General features: G+C 37.9%; 1 protein-coding gene across 4 annotated transcripts in view; it reads left to right on the forward strand.

The window, feature by feature from the left end:
* The window catches only part of NCKAP1 (NCK associated protein 1), a 61,353-nt gene that overhangs the window by 10,985 nt on the left and 25,120 nt on the right, over positions 1–25,248 (forward strand). For 2 of the 4 annotated variants that reach the window (XM_080632116.1, XM_080632118.1), the window contains exons 2-17: positions 1,140–1,250; positions 11,560–11,652; positions 11,832–11,888; positions 12,870–13,012; positions 13,101–13,191; positions 15,041–15,178; positions 16,251–16,299; positions 16,757–16,913; positions 17,434–17,490; positions 18,021–18,117; positions 18,344–18,450; positions 19,596–19,728; positions 21,631–21,712; positions 22,160–22,218; positions 22,976–23,121; positions 23,627–23,759. In XM_080632116.1, coding sequence (XP_080488242.1) covers positions 1,140–1,250; positions 11,560–11,652; positions 11,832–11,888; positions 12,870–13,012; positions 13,101–13,191; positions 15,041–15,178; positions 16,251–16,299; positions 16,757–16,913; positions 17,434–17,490; positions 18,021–18,117; positions 18,344–18,450; positions 19,596–19,728; positions 21,631–21,712; positions 22,160–22,218; positions 22,976–23,121; positions 23,627–23,759 — 1,653 coding nt within the window. Of the gene's footprint in view, positions 1–1,139; positions 1,251–11,559; positions 11,653–11,831; positions 11,889–12,869; positions 13,013–13,100; positions 13,192–15,040; positions 15,179–16,250; positions 16,300–16,756; positions 16,914–17,433; positions 17,491–18,020; positions 18,118–18,343; positions 18,451–19,595; positions 19,729–21,630; positions 21,713–22,159; positions 22,219–22,975; positions 23,122–23,626; positions 23,760–25,248 lie in introns of those variants that run through there. The other 2 variants (XM_080632117.1, XM_080632119.1) reach the window with 2 other exon arrangements.

Raw genomic sequence — 25,248 nt, forward strand, 5'->3', positions numbered from 1 at the left:
GGAAGGTTTGCAAAGCTTTTCACCTTCCCTTTGCCCGCTTGCCCGCTTTCAGAATCGGTCTCATACTCCATGACTTCTGTCTCTACGGTCCACAACTCGGTCATAGAAATCAATGTGGAAAAGTTCTTAAACGAGCTGTCATTTGAGTTCACTATGTTGCGTAGAAGTGCCTAGCATGTAATTTAGTTTTGCATGAGACACTTAACTCTTTTGCAAATCCCTGAGGACTATAAAACTAAATGAATCCTTGAGAGAAAATACGAAATGAGCACAAATCTTGTCATGTAAGTAGCACTGCTTTTAATATGTTTCTCCAAACTAAATGGCATAGCATGGCTCGCTGGTCAGCGTAGTTGAGAAGTAGTGTGTCTGACACCATGCACTATAGCTGGAAAAGTAGGTGCTTCCTCAGTCCTTTGTCCACAGCAGCTGTTCTGATGTGTCTATGTAAGTTATTTAAGAGTCCTGACACCTAGTTGTGACTTCTGTTAAAATCAGAATTTAATGAAATTTATGGATTGCTGCTTTTAAAGCGCAGCCTATGCTACCGTAGGATTAAAGAAAGTGAGCAAAACCTGACTTCTGAATCTAAGGAACTAGGATACGTTAGGCAAGTACTGGTGGTTTTATTGTGAGATGGAAAATTGTCTTGCAGTTAACAATTTAAAGAGAAACTAAATGCAGATTGGTGGTGGGGCTTTTAGCTTTGTTTCACAAAGGATATTTGAATCACTTAATGTGCCCAGCACTGTCCTGCACAGATGATGACATGATTGAATTTTCTAACAGTTTAACTCCCGATGAATACAACACTACCTCAAACCAGGAATAGCGTTAAAAGGAAACCATTTTTTTTCCTCCTTCTTTTAGGATTGAGTGTTTTCCCTCACTGCTGTTCTGCACTAACTGCTTTGATACTTCCATGCATCTTTTCCAGTAGAAGAGCATCTCTGTACTGTTTCCCATTGCATATTTCAGCTGTGACAGTCCCTGCACTTTGCCTTTCATTTTATCACCTGCTCACTAAAAACAAACAAAAAAAGAATCTTTCTAGTTTGTCTTCAGACTTGCAACTTTCAGTTAGCTGTAGTTGGTTGACTCTGGTTTTACTTCATTTTTTTTATTGTATTTTTTTATAGGCATGCGGTGACCCCAAAGCCAAACCATCCTATCTTATCGACAAAAACCTGGAATCTGCTGTCAAATTCATAGTCAGGAAGTTCCCAGCAGTAGAAACACGCAACAACAATGTAAGTAACCAAATGGCTATATACGTATTTTTCTCAATATCCTTTGGCACTTGGTGCTCAAATCTGTGAGGGTTTCTGTGTTCTTATGAAGTATCTGATGTCGACGGTTGCGTTTGGAGTATAGTAGTTGAATCAAATGTCTGACAGGGTACTTCAGAAAGAGCTATCTCCAAAGAGAGTGTAGTATACTGTAATTCTGAGTAATTTTCTTTTAGCTTAAGACACTTTCTGGTTTTCTGTTTGCCTACTCTCTTCTGTTCCATGTCAAAGAACCGTGAAATGAATTTAATCCTTGCAAAAAGTCATGCCTCACTTGAATAGCAGAAATTCTTGGTGACCAGACTGATTGCAGAAGAGGGAAGTGGCATAACTTGATTAGTGATGAGACCTGTCCAGCAGATCAATAAAAGACACCTGACTGCAAAGTGGAAAAATGTGTTAGAACTTCAGAGGCGCATGTGCCTTACAGGTGCCCTTGTGTATGGGGTCAGTCCCTGTGGGAATAAAGAATGCTTTAGTACATAAGGATAAACCTTGTTGAATTACAACCATACGGGAATATAATTGTTTCTTCTTCAGGTGTAGTGAGTTCAGTTGCAATAGGAAATCATTTTTCACCCTCTGAGGGATTCAGTATTGCTGAATTTGACATGTATCCTTTAGCGGCAATTACTGGATTACAGGCAGGCATTTTGGCAGGTGATACATGCTTGTTTCTCTATTTCAATTTGGAAGTCAAGGGGGAAAGATCTTTGTTTTACCTGCTTACGTTTTTTTCCAAAGGTGGAAAGTGGAGGTAGGTGTTGGGTTTGCATGTTCCCTGCATGCAGCTGCTTGCATGTGTGCTTGAGAGGTTTAGGCATGCTTTAAGCATTCAGGTTTCTGCGGAATGGTAGCTGGAATAATCAGTTTATTTTACAATACCAACTAGAATTTTTATGAAATGCCTTCAGTAATGCCAATGGGGGAAAAAAAAGAAAGAAAAACCTTCCCTTATGGAGGAAACAGTTTCAGTAACAATGTGCTCTCTCACTTTAAAACTGGTACATGTGTGATATTGCCCATCTTTGTATTGAATTTGATTGTGTTAGTAAACAAAGATGGCAAATTCTTTATAAAATTTATGTAAAAATAGTAAATCCTTAGCATTTGGTAAATGCTTCTGTATTCTGTAAGCTTCAGTGGCAGATCTATTACTAAAAGATTATGGACATAGAATTTATTTAATGCAGTTGCATGTATGCTCTGTATGTCTTTTGGTTGTCGATTATGAATTTGGAGCTAAACTAATGACAGATACTTAAGGATTTGGTACTATGAAGTTTATGGAAAAGCTCAAAGCTAACTTGACACATTTTGACAATCACAGTTTCTAAAATAGGACATGCTCATAATGTTTTGTCATTCCTTTGTGTTTGTTTACCATGAGCCAGCCAGGCCTGCGTTTTATTAAAGTTGTCAAAACCCTACCCTCCTCATCACAGCTTAAAGTAGGGATTTTGAGTTCTATCAATAAGCAGCTGGGGTTTCCCTCTGTGCAGTGAGAGCTGGCGGCAGTTCACTTGCCTTAGTTCTATCTCCCAAAAGAAACCTTCACCCAGAACATACTCCTAATGAGACAAGCGATATCATGTGCAGTTTGATGTCAGATCGATTTTTGTTTGTAAACCTTAGCTTCAAGAAGGCATAAGCATCTAGCTCCTGGTCAGGAAGATGTTCCCCTCCTTGCCCTTCCCTTGTCTTCCTCCTACCACTTGCAAACAAGCAGCTCTCCATATATTAGGGCACACCAAGGGGTTCCTTCAGTAAGGAAGGAGTGGATCAGAGACTTAAAAGGGCAAGAAGCTTACTGGGACAGGGGCACATCAATTAATGAACTATTATGGCAGATTACAGATGGGGAAGTTGTTGAGAAATCATAACCTGTTTCCTCCTGGCAGTAAAAATTCCAGGACAGCCTTTCTGGGAGACATTTTGGCTTTTGTGCGTTCAGCTGCAGCAGTCATCATTGCTTAGCATTGTGCATCTATGCAGTTAGTAGGACCTATTAACGTGTCCGTAGGTGATGTTGCCAAACAAGCTTGCATTCAGTTAGAGAATAGGCTGTGCCTGCTTTCTTGATTTTTACTTTTAACCCACTTTTAGCTGTTTGGTTTTTTTCTCAGGTATGGGCATTTACAGTTTTTTGTCTCGGAGGTGAATAACGTGTTTTATCGAAGAGTATGAGCAGTGTTTTCTGTAATCAGTTGATCTTGAAAAGCCTGCATTTTTATTCCTTTAAAACAAGTGATTTTGTGATGTTTGCTATTGATAGCTTTTACATTTTTATTAAAAAAAAATACAGCTCCTGCTTTTGTTCCTCCTTCAGAATTTAACATGCTGAGGCAAACTAGAGCAATGTCTGACAGTCGCTGGGTTTCACAATTGTACCAAGAGTTCAAGTTTCTGAGCAGTTCAAACAATGATGTGCCTGATGAATCCTTGTTGATGAGGCTGAAAAATAATATGGAGTAGTTCATCTTCCAAAGAGTTGATTGTAGATAACTCTGGACCTCATCAGTTCATAACTCGCTCTCTCTTGTTGTCTGAGAGCAGTCCCTGTGATCTTACACTTGCCCTTTCTTCTCCAATCACCATTATGGACCATATAACCTTGAAAATGTGCAGTTTGATGACTGAGCTCTTAAATCAACTGTTAACAGTGTTGGCCAGCAATACAGTATTGCTTAATAGTGTATGAAATAACCTGCAGAGGGTATGGTATGCATGTATAGAAAAATAACGGTAGGACTGACAAAGTGAGAAACAAACATTTTAAAGTCCTATTTGGAAAAGATAACTTTGTATTATTATGCAGTTCCCATCTTCAGTGTTTGGGAAACTTAGTATTTCTAATTATTTTAAATTGACTAAAGCTTTGTTTTGAAAAAGCCTTCCAAGCTGGAAAAGCCTTCCAAAAACCTTTATAGTGCCTTCATTCTTGGTCAGATCAGTGATCTGATTGTGCTAGTATTGGCTCAGGGTAACATTTATTTTTACTGAGTTTCCTTCACTATCTTCAGAAGTAAAGTTCCAAAGTAAGGGATGTGGAATCAGCCTGATTTTTCTGAAGAATTTTTAGACCTCATCCACCTTTAAGGCATCCAGGCAAGGTTCGCACCACAGAAATCTGCCGAGCACATACCAAACTCCAAAAAAAAGGTGTGAGCTGAAAGGTTCTCTCTTCTTAGTCAATCCCACTGTTTAATGCCATTGCAAAACCAGAATAGTACTTCACAATGGGGCATTGGAGATGCTGGGAGAAAAGCAGTAGATTGTGTGTTGATAGTGGATAGGGTCCTGAAAATCTGCTGCATGCACAGGTCAAGCTCTGTGTCTTTGTGTTTCTAAAACACCACAGATGGGAAGTAGTGAGAATATCTGCCGTCTTTCTTGAACATATGTTTTTCTTTCACTCAGATTGCTCCTCAGCAATTTTCCTGTAGGAAAACTTGCTATATTTTTAAATGTCTCTTGGAGAAGTTGAGGCTTAGTCATTGCTTGGTGGTAAGCAGACCAGTGAAACGTCACTCAGACGTTTCTAAGTCTGTGCTTAGTGGGAGAAATATCCGTGTTTTCCAGATACTACTAATCTTCATCTTCTTTCTAGTAGCTGTCTTCCCAGGACTTTTGTGTTAATGCATTGGCAGTTTCTTAGGAGTAAATATTTTGAGGGTTTAGTTACCTGATGTAACTGCAACATTTTTCTGCTATATTGTGTCAGTGGGGACTGGAAATAAGATCATATGAGAGTAAAGTACATAGAAGCAGTGCAAGCATCTCCAGCCTGCCTGAGTTATATCTGTAGATATGAATTAGTTCACTTTGACATTTCTACTTCATGGGAGTGTTAGCTTTTTCCTTTAAGATGCCAGTATGTCTGCCTGGTCTGCTTACCGTGTCTTTCGCAGTGAGCTGGTTGCATAGTGAATGATCTGAATGTGAGAGAGGTATTGTGGGCACAGAGTGGCTGGACCTCCTTGGGCAAAGCTTATCAGAAGACATTAAAGCATGCTTTTATTAAACGCTTTCTTTTGTAATAAGATGTCTGAAATACGCACTTTATAACCAATCTTGATTTTAATTTGTGATAGGTGCTTCCAGTAATCAGTCTTTTTCAAAGCACTCAACTAAATACAAGTAATTTATTCACTTTTCAAAGTACTCCTTTCAGCCCCTGCAAGGGATCCAGTGCCTAAAGGAAAATGCTCTTCCTTTGCTTGTTTCTAATGAAGCTTTTAATATTGGAATTTGCTCAGTGTTTGTAAAAATATAGAAATTCTCTTCAGAGGAAAAATAACATTGGAGTCTTGGCTGCTCTGCCTCATGTTGTATTGGTAAACCTTTTTCACTAGGACACGATCATTTTATTTTTGAGCAAATTATGTGGTCATTGCTACTGTGGTAGCTGGTTTCTTAAGAGTAACTTAAGTCACTTAAATCCCCCAAATCAGTGAACTGTAGTATTTTTCTCCGGATTTCTCGAGTGCTAGGTTTCTTACATGGGAGACTTGATCTTTCAGATAACACTGCTTGCTTAAGCAATAAAAACCCACGTTCCGCCATAAAAAAGACTGGCCTCCTGGCCATGAAGACTAAAATCCTGATCAGGTAAGAGGATGCCATGCTTTTTGTGCACAGCTGCCTATTCAACTCTGCTACTGCTCAAGGAACTTACAGTGCTGAAGGAACCACAAATGAGATTGATTTTTCCAAAACTTACTAGGGCACTGATTTAGGTTATGGGAGTTAACCCCCTACATAAGTAAAGCCATCCGATGAGAAACTAGTCCCTGTTCAGCTTGTACAAGCAGTTGTGCCTGAGAAGAAACGGCAAGATATCTGCAATAAATAAATTTTTATCTGCATTTTTACTAAGAAGTCACTCAGAATTGAAATTGCTCTGTTAATGCTGTGTCCTGATACAACCACACCTGCTGTTTTGATTTCCTATGCAGTAGCACATATGTCTTCAGTAATTTGCATGAGAATGACTTTGCAGCTTAAAATGACTTACACTATAATATAATCAGAGAATAGTATGTAAAATTTTGCAGCCTAAAGTCATTTGAAAGTGAGCATTTTTGCACTGTGATTCCAAATGGTAATGTGAAGCCATGAGACCTCTTTAAAATGTTTTGCCAAACAAAACTCATAATGTAACTTATGAGTAATTAATGTAACTTATATTTTTTCAAAATCCTAAATGCTGTCAGCAGTGATGTTTTTATTCATGGCTTAACCCATGATTGTGTATGAATGTGAGATGGAGTAGCATCCAAATACCATTTAATTTTCATCATTATTTGTAGTAAATCATTGTAGTACACCTCTATAAATCAGATCAGCTCATGTGAGTCACTTGCCAAGGCATACCAGTCATGTACTCACTTTTGTTGCTTAATAGTATAAGCAATACCTACAAAGGAATGAATGCGTGTAATACTTAACCTCTTTGCTTCATCCATTAAGACTTTTTGATTTGATGGTTGACAGCTTTAGGCCATTAAAAAACAAAGAAACAAACCCTGCTCATTAATACCTGAACAGTGTTTTAGTTAAGCAATGTTTCTGAGGTGGCATTCCAAAGTTAGTTTTTGTGCATTTTAAATGAATGGTTCTTTCATGATTTTATGACAGAAGTGTAAGAATGCAGGCAGCTACAGAAGTATGTCCAGAACATTTTTATCTATAGAATAGCACAGATGAGACTTTCGTTCTCTGAATAGGTGCCTGGAAGATGTCAAGACCTGTGACCAAAGCTTCTACGATATGATCATATGTGATGAGCCTAATGTACAAATTGCTGTATGAATTTATGTAAAAGAAAGAGAATGGAGGAGCTGTTGCTTATGACTGACAGGTCGATTAGTGCTCCAGTTGTCTGCCATGATTAATAACCTGGACCACCCCAGGAACAGTTGTGGAGGGACCTGAATAGTTAACTTAGTGCTAGAAACCTGAAAACAAACCCGAAGTAGATCGTGCTGTAGAAATGTATCAGTGAGTAAACATGTTAAATATTCTATTACATCTTTTCATATGCAGCATGTCACTTCAGAAGCTGCTTTTAATTGGAAATAAGAAACCAAGGACATCATTGTACAGTTACTTTACTGAATTTCAACCTAATTCTCTTTCTTTGATTGGACCCATCTCTCTCTCCCCGCTGTTCTGCTATGGATTTTGTAGACACAGAACTTTGTTCAAATGAGTTGAATGTAAAAAAATCTTCATCTGAAGAATCTACAGGTGGCAAGCATAGTGAGGTTAATAACTGACAGTAAGAATACTTGGCAGTGATCATTTACCCCTATTCCCAGAATTTTAAGTCAGTTTGTAATACTGCTTTTTTGGTCTTATATTACAGCTAGTAAGATGAAGTTGATGGTGTCTTCTCCGAGGACAGTGTGATATATATGATGTTGGTTTGTAGAAATCAAATGCAAGTGTTTAATAATCATATACTTGCTGGAAAAAAAATCACACTGATACAAGGAGAAAATTCCTATATCTACAGTCTATTCGTGGACCATTAAATAAGACATTTGTTCACATACTACTGCTACCAGTCTAATAATTCTGATAAAATAGTTATGCAACTGCAGTTATTATCTGGTTTCCCACACATTAAAATCCTCTGAACAACCATTTCTATTTATCTCGTACTTTTCCTGAACATTCATATTAAGTGTTGATTAACATTGGTAATATTTTTATTGTTTTCTTGTCTTTGAGCCATTGCTTTTTTGTCTCTGAACCATTGTGTTCATGCTTTAAGTTGAGGCTGTCTTGCATTTTCTTACTTGGTTTGGGCTTCTATTAATGTACTTCCAACCAGTTGTGTAAAAATTTTGGGGACTTCTTATGAAGAAGATAGGGCACAAGACAGCTTAGTAAAAATCAGTTCCTTCTCTTGTAGAGAACCTGCTTGGCAAAGTAGCAGCTTTGCTCTCTGGTATTTAAAGTCCTTATTTATAGATAGTATATATGTGATCAGAGATGTGGTATTTAATAGCCAAAATAAATTATTATTTTTTTTAATCTTGCACTGTTATGCTGAAATTTCTACAGCTTTTCATATGTCTTAAATCTGATTCACTTCATTCAACAGAAATAGCATTGAAGTACAATTATACCCAGAAGGCCAGTTTCTTTAAGAATAATTAAAATACTTTGGTCTGACCCATCAGCAAGGCATGGTTAGCTACAGGGAAAATAATTTTTTGATGCTGGTAATGTTGTAAGAGTTGCTTCTTCAGCTTATCCTAGTTTAAAACTTTTGTTGGGTACTGGAAGCAGAAATGTTTGCTGATAATGAATTGCCAGCTAAGGAAAAAAGCCTCAATAACACCAGCTATTTCTAAACAGCTGTTAGGAAATTAGTAATGGAAAGTTTTGTTGCAGTGGGTGTGGAAAGAGCTACACCCACATTCTTGAGTGATAAAAATGCAAACAAACATCCAAGACACTACATGCTGTAAGCTGCACTTTTAAACATCACTAATTAGGGTGTCTTGTATCAATTCAGCTATTCGTGCCATGCTGATTTGTCATGAGAATTGATGTGGTTTACTTTTATTGAAAATATTAATATCAAAGTTCACTGACACCTTAGCACCCAAAGAATGACCACCTTAATTCTATACATAAGTTTTAGCATCACTTAATTATAAACCTTTCTGGGAATACAGGTAACTAATGAACAGTGCACAGCAGTGATTCCTTGATTCTTGGTTTAGTGTAATGAGTTCCTCCCTATAGTCTCTTATTTAACGTACCGCTTCACAGAATTTCTGAAGAAAAAAAATGACTCTTTTATTTTTGCAGTCATAGTACCCAGCACCCCCACTGGGGTGTCTCCCCATCTCATGTACCGTGGCTTTGACATTGTTGTGTCATCTAGAAGTGGACGCTAAGTTTTGATTTGTTGTACCAAAAATAGATGCAGTGTACAACTTAGAGATTCACAGCCTGGTTTGGGTTTGAAGGGTCCTTAAAGCTCCTCCAGTTCCAACCCCTGCCACGGGCAGGGACCCCTTCCACTAGAGCAGCTTGCTCCAAGCCCCTGTGTCCAACCTGGCCTTGAACACTGCCAGGGATGGGGCAGCCACAGCTTCTCTGGGCACCCTGGGCCAGCGCCTCAGCACCCTCACAGGGAAGAATTTCTTCCTTAAATCTAACCTAAATCTACCCTCTTTGAGTTTAAAGCCATTCTTCTTTGTCCTGTTCCTACAGGCCCTTGTCCAAAGCCCCTCTCCAGGTTTCTTGTAGCCCCTTTAGGCACTGGGAGCTGCTCTAAGGTCTCCCTGAAGCCTTCTCTTCTCCAGGCTGAACAAGCCCAGCTCTCTCAGCCTGGCTCCAGAGCAGAAGCAGTCTTAATAGTCTCACGTAGCATTACACCTTGCTTAGTATGAGTTAGGATTGCAGTAGGAAAAAAGTTAAGACATATGTGCAGTTGTAATGAGCTTTGGTTTTGTCTTCTACTCTACACTAGAATTAGTGCTATTTCTGAGTAATGCCATGTGGTCTGCTCCTAAAAATTTGTGAAATGACTTCTGAAATTCATCCCATTCCCACTGGTTGTTGCACAGAAATAAACTGTTATTTCTGCTCAATTGTTCTGAAAACAAACCAGCTGCAAGAAACCCTTTAAGCTATAGGACCAGGGTGAAGATTAAAACCAAGCATCTTGGTTGATGAATGTTCATTGTGTAAGAACTGTTGACTGCTGAAGCAGCTCTGAAGGTACAAAACACTCTTCGCTTTGGGGAGCTCCCGAGTGTAGACACCAGTTCACGTGGAGGTGTACCAGAGCTGGGCAGAGATGCAGGAGCTCCAGGCTCTGCATATGATGATGCTGGGTGCACAGCTGATGACTGTGTGAGGGAACCTTAAATATTACATAGGGTAGGCATTGAAGTCAGCCTTGAAAGTAAAATCCTTTGCACTGGTTTAAGACTAGGCAGGAGTATTTCGTAATGTGGTCATTCTAATTTGCTTGTAACTCTGTATGCCGGTCTTCCTTGACTATAATGGAAATCGTATGGCTCAAGGCTTCTAAAAATCATTATCACCTTTAAAAAATCAGAAGAAATAAGCCAGCCCAGGCAGGTTTTTTTTAATTTAGAGGCATTTTAGTGCTTCACCGAAAAGCAAGAGCACAGCTTACAGGAGTAAGAGATGAAGAAGCGTATTCCCTTCTCACCTCTCATGAAAATAAGCTAACCAATTTGAAACATCTTAATTTTAATTGTAATTGATTTCTCACTGAGAAGGAAATCCTATTTAGCTTGATTGGTCTTTAATTTAAAGTCTTGCTGCTTTTTGGAGAGCACTTTTTCTTGCCAGTGTTATGACTGCTTTAACTCAGTTCATGCATCAGGAAAGAGACTTAATTTGTAGTTGGGTATTGCAAGTTAAGTAACTGTGTTCTTGCAGTGCCGCGAGACTAATACATAGATAACCAGAATGGCTGTTGAGTAACAGCTGCTTTTTGTGTGTTATTAGGTGTGATTAAGCGATCTCTGGTTCCTGCAGCAAATTTGGAAAAATACGGAAATTCAATGATATTTCGTTGTCTGTTTGAAAAATAAAAAAATCCACGTGAGCTATCTTATGCCTTTGTATTCACGTTTGCCTTTTCCATTTTATCCACCAATGTCTAATGCTAGTGTTTTGCTTCTTCTTTTGTTTCTTTATTTTGTTGCTTTTGTTTGAATGTATTATTGTGTTTATATGGAACTGGTCAAAGAACCGTTACTGTATTTTATGTTTGTATCTACATTTTATTTTGCATGCTTAACGTGGCTTTGCCTGGATATTCTTTTTGGTAAGTTCAGAATTTAAAAGCATAATGTTTTTCTGTAGTCACGTTTGTAACCTGCCACCTTTTCTTCCACCTCAAGTAATGTCACTTTTTTTTGCCATGCTGATTTGTGCTCATGTAGTGTTCTGCTTTGGCTAATTCTACATACGGTAACACTGTTTTCCTAACGATCCATTTTCATCTCTAGCAGAGATAAACAGTATGACTTTGGTACTAATGTGTACTAATTTGACTTTTATCTCCAAAGCATAGTTGGCAGCTGTTAAAATGATCTGTTCTGAGAACTGTGTGGATTTGAGACACAGAACCTCAGCCTTAGAAAACCATGTTAAGGCTTCTTTGCATAGCCTGGTGGTTACTCTGCGCTTCACAGGTATTATTTTTCAGCAGGCCTCTCCAGGTCTTCTAAGAACAGTGTGCATGTTTATGTTTCTCTTTTAGCAACAGCTTGCTCAGCTCCAGAAAGAAAAATCAGAGATCCTGAAAAACCTGGCGTTATACTACTTCACCTTTGTTGATGTTATGGAATTTAAGGTAAGGTGTTAGAAATACAACCGGTCTTCTGTCACATCAGTTTTCTGTCTTTTTATTGGTGAAATAGCTGAACGTGTAGCTCAGTTCTTAAAATAAAACAAATCAGTCTCCATCACTAAGCCTAGTAAAGTGATTTACTTAGATTGTTTTAAACTGAGGTTATTCCTTTGTTTTTCAAGGACCATGTTTGTGAGCTGCTGAACACTATTGATGCTTGCCAGGTCTTCTTTGATATTGTAAGTTTCTGGGTTTAAACTTTCAAACGTCTCTTAAAACACTTCTAGTCAGAGCCCCGTGTGGAGAATTGAATGGACTTAGTTTCTTGGGCTAACATAAACATCTCTAATTATAAATGCAGGAGAAATAAAACCACAGTAATCGTTACATCTCTAACTTGTATAATAGCTTGAAATCAGAAGATACTGTTTGAAACAAGCTGCTTAGGGACGCTAGTAACAGCATTGTCTGTTACCAGACATACATATCTTTCTGTAATTTTTGCTTTGTTGCATCTGCAAGTTAATTTTGGGGGTTTACTGTCATATGTATGTTTAAGCCATGCGAGGCTCACAAGGCTATAATATTGCTGGTGTCCACCTAAGCTGTGTGAGGATGTCACTTCTGGCATTGGCTAAAACACGTACAAGAGCAGCTATATACATTAAAAAAAACCCCAAACAAACCACTAAACCAAAAAACCACCAAACCTCAAACACCTTTTCCTCACGGGTTTAGCTTTCTTATTGTGTATAATGTCACCTTGTTACTTTTAGCCATTACTCTTAATTTGGCTGACTTAGGTTCATAATATGGAAGAGAAGCGAGTATATATCCTGTGGGATGATGTTACCATGCTGGTGGGATATATGCTAGCTTTTTATGTTATCAAGTCATATTTAAATATAATTCATAGGCAAGGCACTTTATGACTGTTCAGTTGCATCCAGAAGAAGTTTTAGTATCTGTCAGCTAACCTGTGACATGTAAGCCTGGAAGGATTTATGTGCATGCTTGCTTTCATGAGTGCAAACAGTTCTGGAGATCTGAGTGAATAAATGAGGACTATATGAAGGTCTGCATGCAACCAGGAAAAAAATTTTGTCCAGGACAGTCCATTGTATTTAAAAAATGCTGAAAATAAATGATACGGTAAAGAACAAGTTTTGTGCTTGTTTCTAAAAGTTTGAGAGTTATGATCCACTGTTTTTTATCTCTAGACTGTAAACTTTGATTTAACAAAGAACTACCTAGATTTGATTATAACCTACACAACTCTGATGATATTGCTGTCTCGAATCGAAGAAAGGAAGGCTATAATTGGATTGTATAACTATGCCCATGAAATGACACATGGAGCAAGGTAAAAATCTGTTGCAGAAGTAATGTGTATAGTGATAGTAATAATAGTAACAGCTACACCTGAGTGAATTGTTTTTTGTTGCTTTTAGTGACAGAGAATATCCACGCCTTGGCCAGATGATTGTGGATTATGAAAATCCTTTAAAGAAAATGATGGAGGAATTTGTACCTCACAGTAAAGTATGTAACAACTTTTCACAGGCACTTAACCTTAACTGAGAGAAGCAGAGATAAAAAAAACAAATAAGCAAGATAATAACCCTTTGTTTTGTCAAAGGCCATTAGGTATAAATTTTAAATTTTTATTTATAATGGATGTCTGAGGCTGGGGATTGATACCCTGTTAAATAACAGAACCTATAGAAACACAGGAATGCTAAGACCCATTAGTAAGGTTCCATTTTATTTACTAAGGATTAACAATTGATTAAAGATCAGTTCTGGATCATCTGTGAATACCTGTATTTATGTTCTGTTTTGGTTTGTAGCTTGAAATGAAGGAGATTCCAAATGTTTCTATGAAACCAGGTTTTTGCTAGCTTACCATCCTAGATGAATGTGTTTTTCTGCTTTTTAACCTGAGGGCTTTTGCTTTGGCTTTCCTTGAACTGGGGATCTTGGATTATCACCACTGCCTCTGGAATTATAGCTCCTACACTGAAAAGCTTAGCTGAATATCATGCTCAGTTGACTTCACTAAGTTAAATGAACCCAATTCCTTTGGCCTTTACTTTACAAATGCTTTTAAGCTTGCACTCTTGCGCAGCTGGTTGTGCTGCAGTTCTGTGATGATTTGTCTACACTGTATCTTCGTATGAGAATACCTTGGAAAAGAGACTGATCCCTTGACTTTGACAAGGCTTATCCTGCTTATCACTTCCCGTTTGCCTACCAGGCTTGCTACTCTGTCTGTCAGAGGAAACTAGGTTGGTTTGTTCAGTACTGACTGACTGTTACTTATAGTGGTATTATTTTCTAGATGCTTGCAAATTGATTCCCTAACACCTTATTTTGGAATCTTTGGCAGGAATTGAATTTAAATGCTAAGTTATTGCCTAAAGATTTTAAGGTTTGTGTTTGTTTGTTCCTGTTTTGAAGTCTAGGTACTGGTGGTTTTTCTGTCTCTAGTCTTGAGATTTTTTCTTAATTTCCTTAAATTTTTTAAGATAGTAACTAGAAGTTCAGAGAGATTCCCAGCTACTTCTCTCAGTGCTCTGAAGTCAAACAGTTTGGAATATGTCTCATTTGTCTAAATAATCAGAATTGGTTTTACTTTCCTCTGCATGATTCCTGCCTTAAAACTTACTCAGCTAAGGATCTCATTTGCAATTAATCTTTTCTTTTGCACTGTTAGGAAAGATGCTTTACTTTTTAGCTTTTTATTTGTTTATGCTCTTGTTTAATAGTGGACCAGTCCGTTCCCTTGAAATGTTTTGTAAAGCTGTTCTTCAGTCATTTTCATTTGCTTTTCTGCTTATTCTGTGCTAGAGGTATAAATTGGGGTCAGGGATACCTTCAGGCACTGTGCTATAAAAACACATTCTTAGGTTGTACTCTCATGGAACTGCACACTGAAGTTGTTCTTTCATCCATCTCACTAGTTTGCAGAAGAAATTACTGTTGTTTAGTCTTTAAATTAGCTTCAGCAGATGAATCCCTCACCTCCCTGAGTGATCTTTTCTGCTGGCTTAACACTTAGACCTGGCTCCCTGAGGACTCAAACATGCACCAGTATTGATGCAAAAAGCAGGGGAGAGGGGTAGGACCACACTTAACTCATATAAGAAGCTTGATCTGCTGTGAAGGTGCTCCGGTAAGCAGTATCTGCTCAAAATAATTCTAATTTGCTAGCAAAGAGGAAAGGACATACTAAATGAAGTGGCAAAGAAGTGAATAACACAGTAATTGGGATGCTTGAATAAATAATGAACAACTTGCAATTGTATATCACAGATTTGTTGTCCCTAATTGATTCCTCATGCCCTCCCATGTCCTTTGGATCTCAACTCAACATTGATCTTATTTTTAGTCCCTTTCAGATGCTCTGATTTCACTCCAGATGGTTTACCCTCGAAGAAATCTCTCAGCTGACCAGTGGAGAAACGCACAACTACTGAGCCTCATCAGTGCCCCCAGTACAATGCTTAATCCTGCACAGTCTGACACAGTATGGCCTTTTAATTTGCGCTGTATGATAAAGTTGGGCAAAGTTTTCCATGAAATAATGTGGGGGTATTTTAATTTTCTGTTTTATTACCTTTATCTGTAAACCACGAACAGCCAAAACCCAGATCCATTATTTTCTTCTGTTATGAGAATAACATCCATTATTCTCTTCTGAATAACATCCGTTATTCTCTTCTGTTATGAGAATAACATAAGATTAATCTTATGCAGATACTGATTTACCATGTAATGGTATTTCTAGAGCTCCATATGGATAAAATGATAGATGTGTTAGAAACACTACAATAGTAAAGGACAGTGTTCTTTATAGTGACATGGTTTAGTGGTGGACTTGGCAGTCCTGGGGGAATGGCTGGACTTGCTGATCTTAAAGGTCTTTTCCAACCTTGTTGATCCTATGATTCTATGTGGGTTCTAATCAGAGAAGTAAATAGGCTGTTTTGGAGAATACAGACAAAAGTTTTTCTTGCATTAATTAAAGCTTCTGTTGCTTTAGCTCATGCCTTCCGTTTCCAGTATTTGATGATCAAAAGATGAAGGGAAACAATGTTAACTTCTGCAGTTGTGAAGGAAGGGATCCTGTGTGCTGTCACAGATGTCTGTGGACCAACAGATGAAAATGGAACTAATTCTTTTAAATTTTGACTGTTTGCATTTGCTGCCTCAGCTGTGATATGAATCATCTTAAGGTCCTTTCCACCCCTAACCATTCTATATTTGTATGATCTATGTGAAAGAATTCAAGCATTAATAGCTGTAAGGTTGTGATTAGTATACATCACAAGCCTTCTGCTCTTAAATACAGTGTTTGTCGAAACTAAACTTTTGTCAAGATCAGTTCACTGTCTTCTTCAAGGTATGGAAGCTCATTTAATGTTCAAACCCTCAGTTCTAAAGAGATGAAACAGAGCCTTGTTAGTAATCAGCAGCAGTCTTTCATGATTACTTAGCATTTAAGGATTTATTTGTCCCTTTTTTCTAAGAAGTACTTCTCGTGAAATGTATTGTCTTTTACATCATTAGTTTGCTACAAATTGCTGCTTTTCCAACAGATGCCATGTGAATACCTCTCTCTGGATGCAATGGAAAAATGGATCATTTGTGAGTAACATTCTGAAACAGCTCATGGTTGTTTTTTAAGAAAACAGTTAACATTGAGAAGATAACTTGCTTTTCTGTACTGTACAAAAGCTGTTTTACTCAGATTCTAGAGAACTTGATCAAATCTCATTTATATGTAGCAAACTTTAACCTGCAGTAAAGTTTAGAATTCAGCAAATGCTGCTGAAACTGAGTTTGTCATCAGTTTAGTCCAGGCGTTCACTGGAAGGGAGTGCTTTAATAAATCTGATGAAAATAGCCAAGTCGAATCAGCATGGAGTAATTCATATTATAAAAACATTACAAAAATACCTTCACTAGAACAGTGTGGGGTGTTTTTTTAATAGATAAAACAATGTTACCCATTAAACTGATTATTAATTAGCACATAACAATCTCTTTTCTCTTACTGTCTTGTGCATCTGGTTTGTGACATACATCAACGTGACTTCTGAAGTTGGATTTATTTTGTGCCATGGAATCCTCAATAGTGATGCTACAGCTTTGAACCTTTGGAAACTTGCACTTCAAAGCAGCTCTTGTTTGGCTCTGTTTAGAGATGAAGTATTCCACATTCACAAAGCTGCAGAAGACCTGTTTGTGAACATACGAGGGTACGTTGGTTTTTTCCCCCCACCTTTCAGAACTTCTGTTGAAAATTAAAAATTCCTTGAAGAACTGTTTTGAAAATGTCGCTTTGACTTCATGTAAAGTCTGCTTAAGGATAGTTAGCACGCAAATGTTTTTGCTTAATATCCTGATTGTTTCTTCAATGTATAACTTTCAGGAGCCTGATTTCATAACGATCATGTCTTCATTTTTTTTATCTCAGTTATGAGGCAGTCTGAAGAATCAGTCTGAAATGGCAAAAGCGGGCTCTTGGCCCACAGATCTTAATCTAGTGACGAGAAATGAATGTACAGTTTGCTTGAAAAATTGCATGTTGCTGTAATATATGAAAACTTGGAAACAAAGCGTGAGACTTCTACCAGTGCGCTCTGTTCAGGGAAATAAGCCTCCTGTGAGCTTTTTGCTGTATCTTGCTTGCTATAGCATTGCAGCTCATCCCGGTTGGCCCTTGCTAAATTGTGCTACTTGTACTTACTACAGTATTGGATTGTTTTTCACTTGCAGCTACAACAAACGTATTAATGACATCAGAGAATGCAAAGAAGCTGCTGTTTCACATGCGTAAGTGTCTGTATACAAAGTTTTCCTGTCAGATTCTAGTGTTGATTTTCTTAAAGCTATAAAGAATGTCTGAAGCTATACAGAATGATTTCTTGAGTGCTTAGTTGTCCATTTTCAAATGATATAATGTACTGATGTTTTAAATCTGGATATGCTTAATGATGTTACTGATTTAACTTACAAAGTTTTAGATTATTTTTGGAATTATCAGGATGGATACATTTAGTTTTCTCTCCGGTTTCTTTTTGTCTAATTACTTAATGCAATTAAAACAGAAATGTTTTAGTGGAGTCAAATGCACATCACAGAGCAGGGCCAGAGAACTTGGGTTTTAAAGTTAACCAGACTTCAGGAATATACAGTCTTGGGGATGGGGATGCCAATTTTAATTGAGCCACATCCTTTAAATAGTGAACTTTAGAAGTTGGTATGGTATGAGTTGCCTATGCTTGGGCTTACATGTTTGGAAAAAATCAAACGTTCTCTTGTTAGCACAGTGGATGATGTCTCGGTTTGCTCTTTTGATGCAGCGGTTCAATGCATAGAGAGAGACGCAAGTTTTTACGTTCTGCGCTCAAAGAACTGGCTACTGTCCTGTCTGATCAGCCAGGCTTGTTGGGTCCCAAGGTAATCGTGGTTTTTACTTTGGCGTTTATGCAATCCTACAGTCTGTGTCTCAGTGATAATACACCATGTAGTCTGTATGGGGGCAGGGGAAAACATGCACTTTACTCTGAGAAACCTACCTAGGTTTTAAGATACTTGGGCTTAGAGTCTGGTTGACTCTTAGTGTACACAAGCTGTCCAACTGTTGCATGCATCTATAAACTTCTGAACAATTTCTATTTTTCAGGCACTTTTTGTATTTATGGCATTATCCTTTGCTCGTGATGAAATTATTTGGCTTCTTCGTCATGCCGATAATATGCCAAAGAAGAGCGCAGATGATTTCATAGATAAGTATGTTAATTTTTAGTGTGATACCTTAAATTTTTGAGAATTTCACAGAAAAAATGCATTTGAAGAGAAGGGAATCTCAGAGAAGGTTGCCTGTATGGAAGAGTTGGGACTGGTCAAAAAATCCTAACCTGGAAATATTAAGCTTCCCACCAAACCAGCAAACTTAAAAGTATTTTATTAGAAAATGCAGCACTTCAGTGAAAATTAATTCTCTGCAGAAAATTGAATTATGAAATAAAAATATTGGATAAAAGGTGAATGTGCTTTTTCCCCTGAATAAGCAAAAATAAAGCTTTTATCATGTGTCTTCAGTGATTTTTGCTTTGAGCAAGTCTATGGTGGAGGGAAGGAAACTGTCAAAAAGCTTGATTTGTCGATTTGTAAAGTGTCTCTTGTAGTAAAACTGTCTTTTAAATCAGGTAAGATTTATGTAATACAGCATTAGTGTCATCATAAACAAGCTAAAAATGAAAAATGGGATGATGAGATCTTACAAATGTGGATAGGCAGAAGGCCTGTTTGGTTGTCTTTGAGTTCTCAAGGTTATTGAACACAAGATCAGACTGAATGTCTGTATTGATGGCAGGAATTTAAACAAGTGACAATCACAAGGCTATTTGTGATTGTAATAATGTTGGGTTTCTTCACTGGACTTTAGGTGCTAGGAAGGGATGAAGATCCCAAACCTGCTCTGAAACAACCTGTGCAAGTACTTAACCATCCTCATGGTTAAAAAAACCAAAACAAAAACCAAAAAAACCCCTGAAAAGTGGCTATTACAGTAGTATTTTTCAGATTTAGCTGCTTTTTGAGGAAAAACCCCACATTTTTTCAAACTGAGTGTTATAAATCCACTTCTTATTCAAAATATGAAGTGAATAGTTATACAAACCTTTGAGGATTATCATGATAGCATCCTGCTAACTTACCTCCTGTTGAGTGGATTTTACCTTGCAGAGAAAATTATCTATGAAAACTCATTTTGCAATGTGAAAAGGTATTTTCATACAGCAGTTACCTGTTAACAATAGTTTTAAAAGCAAGGTATAGAGAAAATCCTCTTGAGAAGTATTCCAATGATAGAAATAGGTTTTCATATTTTGGGTGTTTCCTATTTGTAAGCTTTTCCTCGTCTTCTTGCCTAGACACATAGCCGAGCTAATATTCTACATGGAGGAGCTCAGAGCACATGTGCGAAAATACGGACCAGTGATGCAGAGATACTATGTGCAGTATCTCTCTGGCTTTGATGCAGTGGTCTTGAATGAGCTTGTTCAGGTATGACAAGACTGTGGGTTTGGGTTCTCAGAAGCAGACTTTAAAGGTTTTTTTTTTGTCCAGAATGACTTTATGAAACACAGTCTGGTTTGTGGATTTTGATGAACACTATGGAATATGGCGAATTAACTTGTGTTTAATTCTGGAATTGAGAGTTGTACCTTGGTTGCTGTAAGCATAACACAAGAGGGACACAGACCTGCTTGAGCAAGTCCAGAGGGCTGAGGCACCTCTGCTCTGGAGACAGGCAGAGAGAGCTGGGCTTGTTCAGCCTGAAGAAGAGAAGGCTCTGGGAGGACCTTAGGGCAGCTCCCAGTGCCTAAAGGTGCTACAAGAAACCTGGAGAGGGGCTTTGGACAAGGGCCTGTAGGGACAGGCCAAGGGGAATGGCTTTAACCTGCCAGAGGGGAGATTGAGGTGAGCTCTTAGGCAGAAGCTCTTCCCTGTGAGGGTGCTGAGGCGCTGGCACAGGGTGCCCAGAGAAGCTGTGGCTGCCCCATCCCTGGCAGTGTTCAAGGCCAGGTTGGATGGGGCTTGTCTAGAGGCAGGTGTCTCTGCCCTTTGGCAGGGTGTTAGAACTGGATGATCTTTAAGGTCCCTTCAAACCGAAACTATGTATGTATGTTTAGAGACAATGAAACAGGTACGGCCACTAAAGGAACATGAAAACTTTCTTGCTTAGCCTGACGAATGTATGATGGGCTTTCTGAACTTAGTTTTAATCTGTAGTGACCACCAGATGGAGCCCAAATTTCCTGCCTAGCTCAGCTACTCAAACTTGCCAAGTGTGTCCTGTAAGCTTTTTCTGATCGTTCAGAAATCAATTTCACACCTTAGGCATTCCATCAGTTACTAGAAGGTGGAACTAAATTACTGTTCCGTTAAATAAGCTATTTAAACAGCTGAGATACCAGTTGGTATCACTGTATAAATTACTAAATGTAGCTGAATCCTTGGGTTTACTTTCAATACCAAAAAAATGTGTTTTGGTATTTTTTCCTTATAACTCTTAATACTTGCATATTAATAGATTTTTGAGTGACAGAATTAAGTAGTTTTTACACTTGTCATTGATTCCTGGGGATATTACTTTCTGGATTTAGTCAATGACTTCTAAAAGCTTACAAGTGACAAAGCATTCTGCGTTTAGATAGGATAATCCTTAGGATCACACTGAAATGAGGGGAAAAGATGGCTTGAATTTTAGTTGTAATTAATTCATAACATGTATCAAACACAAGACTAGACAGATTATTATGAGTGATGACTTGGATGGTTTTTTTCAGCCTTTAGGTTAAAGTATTGGTCATAGCTGGAATTATGAGAAATCTTGGTATCATTTAATAGCAATATGATATTGCTAGTTGCTGAAAGTGCTTTTTTGTGACCTGTTGCATTTTGTAAAAGCGGTAAACTTTGACAAAATCTTTCAGGTGGTATCAATCACTGAAGTCAAGGTTAGTAATAAAACCGCTGAGAGGGGGCTTTGTGGGAAGCAAAGCAATGCTGATTTGGGCTCCGCTGTATCCTGCCACAGCCAGTTTTCTTTGCAGACAGATCAGGTGCCTGTAGAAGTCAGAAAAATGTTTGGTGTCTGCTGTGCGACAGGAAAATACTTGGTGTCCCGTTTGTAAGTGACAGCAATGTAAAAGTGCATGGGCACGTTTGCTGACAGATGTTTCAGTTTTGAGCAGAGACTGGTTTGGAAGCAAGCTTTGCTGTCATCAACCAATGAGTTGAAAAGTGAAAGCTGTTAAATAGCACCATGTGAAATATTCTGTGGATTAAGTTAATTGTGTAAATTTTTGTACATTTCCGAGCATAGCTGATAAATAGGCATGGCTATTGACATCGTTCCATAAGCCAAGCTTGAAATAATAATAACACCACCATTTATTTTAGAATCTTTCAGTGTGCCCGGAGGATGAATCAATTATCATGTCCTCTTTTGTGAACACAATGACTTCACTAAGCGTGAAACAAGGTAAGTTTAAATTAACTTGGCAAAATGGTAACAGAATAGCGGATTCTTCTGGGAAGCTTCATCTCTTTTTGTCTCATGCCACCAGTAGAAGGAGATAACTTGCATAAACTGAACTTGTTCCCATGCTTCTCGTTCATGACAATATCTGCTGATTGTTGTGTCCCTTTCCCAGGGCAGTTCTGTATAGGTAGACCTTCTGAAGAATGCTACTAGGAAGCAATCCTACCTTTAATTTAGAAAGCATGTCACATACATTTTCATCTAAGTATTTTGACTCCTGTTAGCATGGCTGTGCTGGGCTGAAATTTGTGGGTAAAAGCATGAGGTTCAGTACCCAAGTAATTATTGAGTACTTTGGGGTTTCCTAGAAGGTCTGATACAGTGTATGTGAATTTGTAGTTTGTTTTTCTAAAGTCTGTATGTTCTGTATTTTTTTCCGTGATGCAGTTGAAGATGGAGAGGTGTTTGACTTCAGAGGAATGAGACTAGATTGGTTTAGATTGCAGGTAAGACTTTGTAAATATGTGTGACACTTTCCTAACTTAAAACTAAAATGTTTAATAAATTACTGCTCTTCTAGATTACTCTCACTGCAAGTGGATGACAGGCTAAGAACCCATTTATTTAAAATCAAGCAGTTACTTAAGCAGATAATTTGCTACATTTTGTAACTGTCTGCACTGCATGCTTTTTATAAGTCATTCTATGAGGTGTTTGTAACAGTTCAGAAATACTGTGTTGAGGATGAGCGCTTGATGACTGCGCACTGTACAGGCTGTGCCCAGCCAGGGGAAGATAGAGGCTGTTCAGTGAGATCACTCCTGTGCATTGCAGTAACAGTATCTTCACTTTATAGAGGGGATAGGTGTATGTGTACTGTTTAGAGTGTAAAGCAATTGTATCAAGGTTCGGTAGACACGTTATTTTTATGTTTTCAAAATACACATTCTCTTGCCTCTCAAAACCTGGTGGTTAAAGTGGGGGCTCACAAGTGCATGTTTGTGCTTTGTCAATAAATTTGTTCCACAGTTTATCTGTGAATTGGTGTCCTATTCGGGTGACGTTTAGAGACTCAACTGAAAGGCAGTTTGCTCTGCTTAAGCTGTAGTGGAAAGATAAAATAGTCTATCCATGGTCTTGAAGTACACAGGTGTCCTATGCGTAGCATAGTCAGTATTTAACATTTGTATTGGGCAATAGCAAGGAATTTGCAAAAAAGGCAGCTGTAGATGCAATCTTAACATTTTTCTTGTGTCTCTCTAGGCCTACACCAGTGTTTCTAAAGCTTCACTTGGTCTTGCAGACCATAGAGAACTAGGAAAGATGATGAACACAATCATCTTCCACACAAAAATGGTGGATTCTTTGGTGGAGATGTTGGTCGAAACCTCAGATCTTTCTATATTTTGGTATGTTACTAATCTGATTGTAGGAGGTTTTTATTATTTATTGTTTGGTTTGTCCTTGCAAGTGTAATTTTTAAATGGCAGACTTGGTAGGAAGATAGGCCAGTGGGAGAATCAATGAGGCTTTCTAGTTTCCATCAGAATTAATTTTATCAAATGAATTCTGTCAAATTAAGCTGTTTCTGAAGAACTGTCACAGAGATTCTCCAAGCAGTCACATAATTCGTCTGAGGTCATTTGCAGATTGTTCCTTAGGATGTTTTTGCAAAATGTGCAAGTTTTTTTGTAGTCCTTGTGTGGCAACTACCAGAGTAAAAATATGATGGTAATAGAGAAATGCAAGTAAAATATGTAAGAAGCAAAAGCAGGTAACAAACCACTTCAAAAGCATGATGTGGCTTCTGATATAACCACAAATCAGACACAAATAGTACGTTTGCATGTGAAGCAGACTTTGTTTGCAGCAAAAGTGTGTATCTATTCCATTTAAATGTCTCTTTCTGATCAGTTTTTATAGTCGTGCTTTTGAGAAGATGTTTCAGCAGTGTTTGGAGCTTCCATCTCAGTCAAGATACTCAATTGCATTCCCACTGCTTTGTACTCATTTTATGAGCTGTACCCATGAGCTGTGCCCAGAAGAGGTAATTTTTAAATATATTGTCTTAGTTATTTTAATCTCTTTCGAAAGTAGAGGACCAGAGCTGAACACTGCAAGAAGGTATTTGTTTCAGTATTATAAGGTTCAAGGGAGGAGAGTGGTAAAAAGGGAGGTAAAATAAGTCGATACTTTCTTATGTGGTTCTCCATCCACTGACCTCAAAATCCTTTTCTGAAGTGAGTAAGCGTTATTATCTTTGCTCTAAAGAGAAATTAAGCTAAGGTCCAAAGGTTAGATGACTTTTCTGGGGTCATTCAGGCTGAGATGCTAATAAATCCCATATGCCTATTGAAAGTTATAAGCAGCAGTTTTGGTTTCAAGTGGTTTATAAACTCCTAGTCAGAAAAAGGAAATAGGAAGTTGGGAGTGCTGTATGGCTTGTTCTAAACAGCGTTTCTTTAGTAAGATTAAAAAAATGATAATAAAAAAGAATAATGCCAAGTGATATATGGTATAATCAAGCACTTGTTTTGGTAAGAACTGGGTAACGCAAACCCTCCTTGGTTAGAACTACAAAGGAAAAAATGCAGAGAGTTGCTGAAAGAAATGGATCCTTTGTTAAAGGGAGTAGTTTAATTCTGAGGAAATTCTTTCTATTTCTGTTGTAATGAAATTTGTCCTTTAGTACATTTCGTGTATGCCCATTGACTTTGGAATTACTCTGGGCGTTAACTTCACCAGTTTTGTGCAGTGCTCATGAAAGTGTGGTTTCATTCTTGGCAGTGCTCATCTCAATTAGATGAATAAAATCTATTGTAATATGCATGATGTAGTTTTTTGTACTAAAACATTAAATCCTCTTCTGTTAAACTCCATCTCAGTATATGACTAGATCATTATTTTCTCTGTATACTTTGCTTTAAACAGCTGCAAACTATTTATACTAGAGAACCCCTAAAAAGTTTCCAGGAAAGCTTCCCTTCAGGACAAGAAATGTCTTTCAGAACAATTCTAATAACAGTAAGGAATCAGTAGCCAAAATCCCCTGTACACCAATTACTGTGAATTCAGCTGCAGCAAGCACATTCTGCCACAGCCAGCAGAACTTTGAATTCAATATCTCAATTGTATAACTTGGTAATGATTATCATTTCGAAAAAATAATCTTTGCTGTAGTGTGTACCATGTGTGGTGGTGTGGCTGTTAGCAAACATGGGTGGTGAAAGAAGGATTTCAGTGAGACACAGACTGCTTGTGCAGATCCAGTGACGAAGAACTGTATCCAGAAATGAATGCAGCAGGGCTTCATTATTGGTATTTTTATTTATTTATTTATTTTTCAATGGTGTGAAGGACACTGTGCTTTTTCTACAGCTTGAGTTTCCTGTTCGTTTTCTTCTGGATTTAGTACTGGTACAAATTAATGAAGAGGAGATTAAAGAGAAGCCTTGAGGATGGAATATGTTAAACTAGATTGGGTCCGAAATTAAACAGGAAAATCTACTTTTTAAATTTTACTTGCCTCCTTTTCC

This window comes from Psittacula echo (assembly GCF_963264785.1).
Source record: "Psittacula echo genome assembly, chromosome: 20".
In the NCBI taxonomy this organism is placed as follows: domain Eukaryota; kingdom Metazoa; phylum Chordata; class Aves; order Psittaciformes; family Psittacidae; genus Psittacula; species Psittacula echo.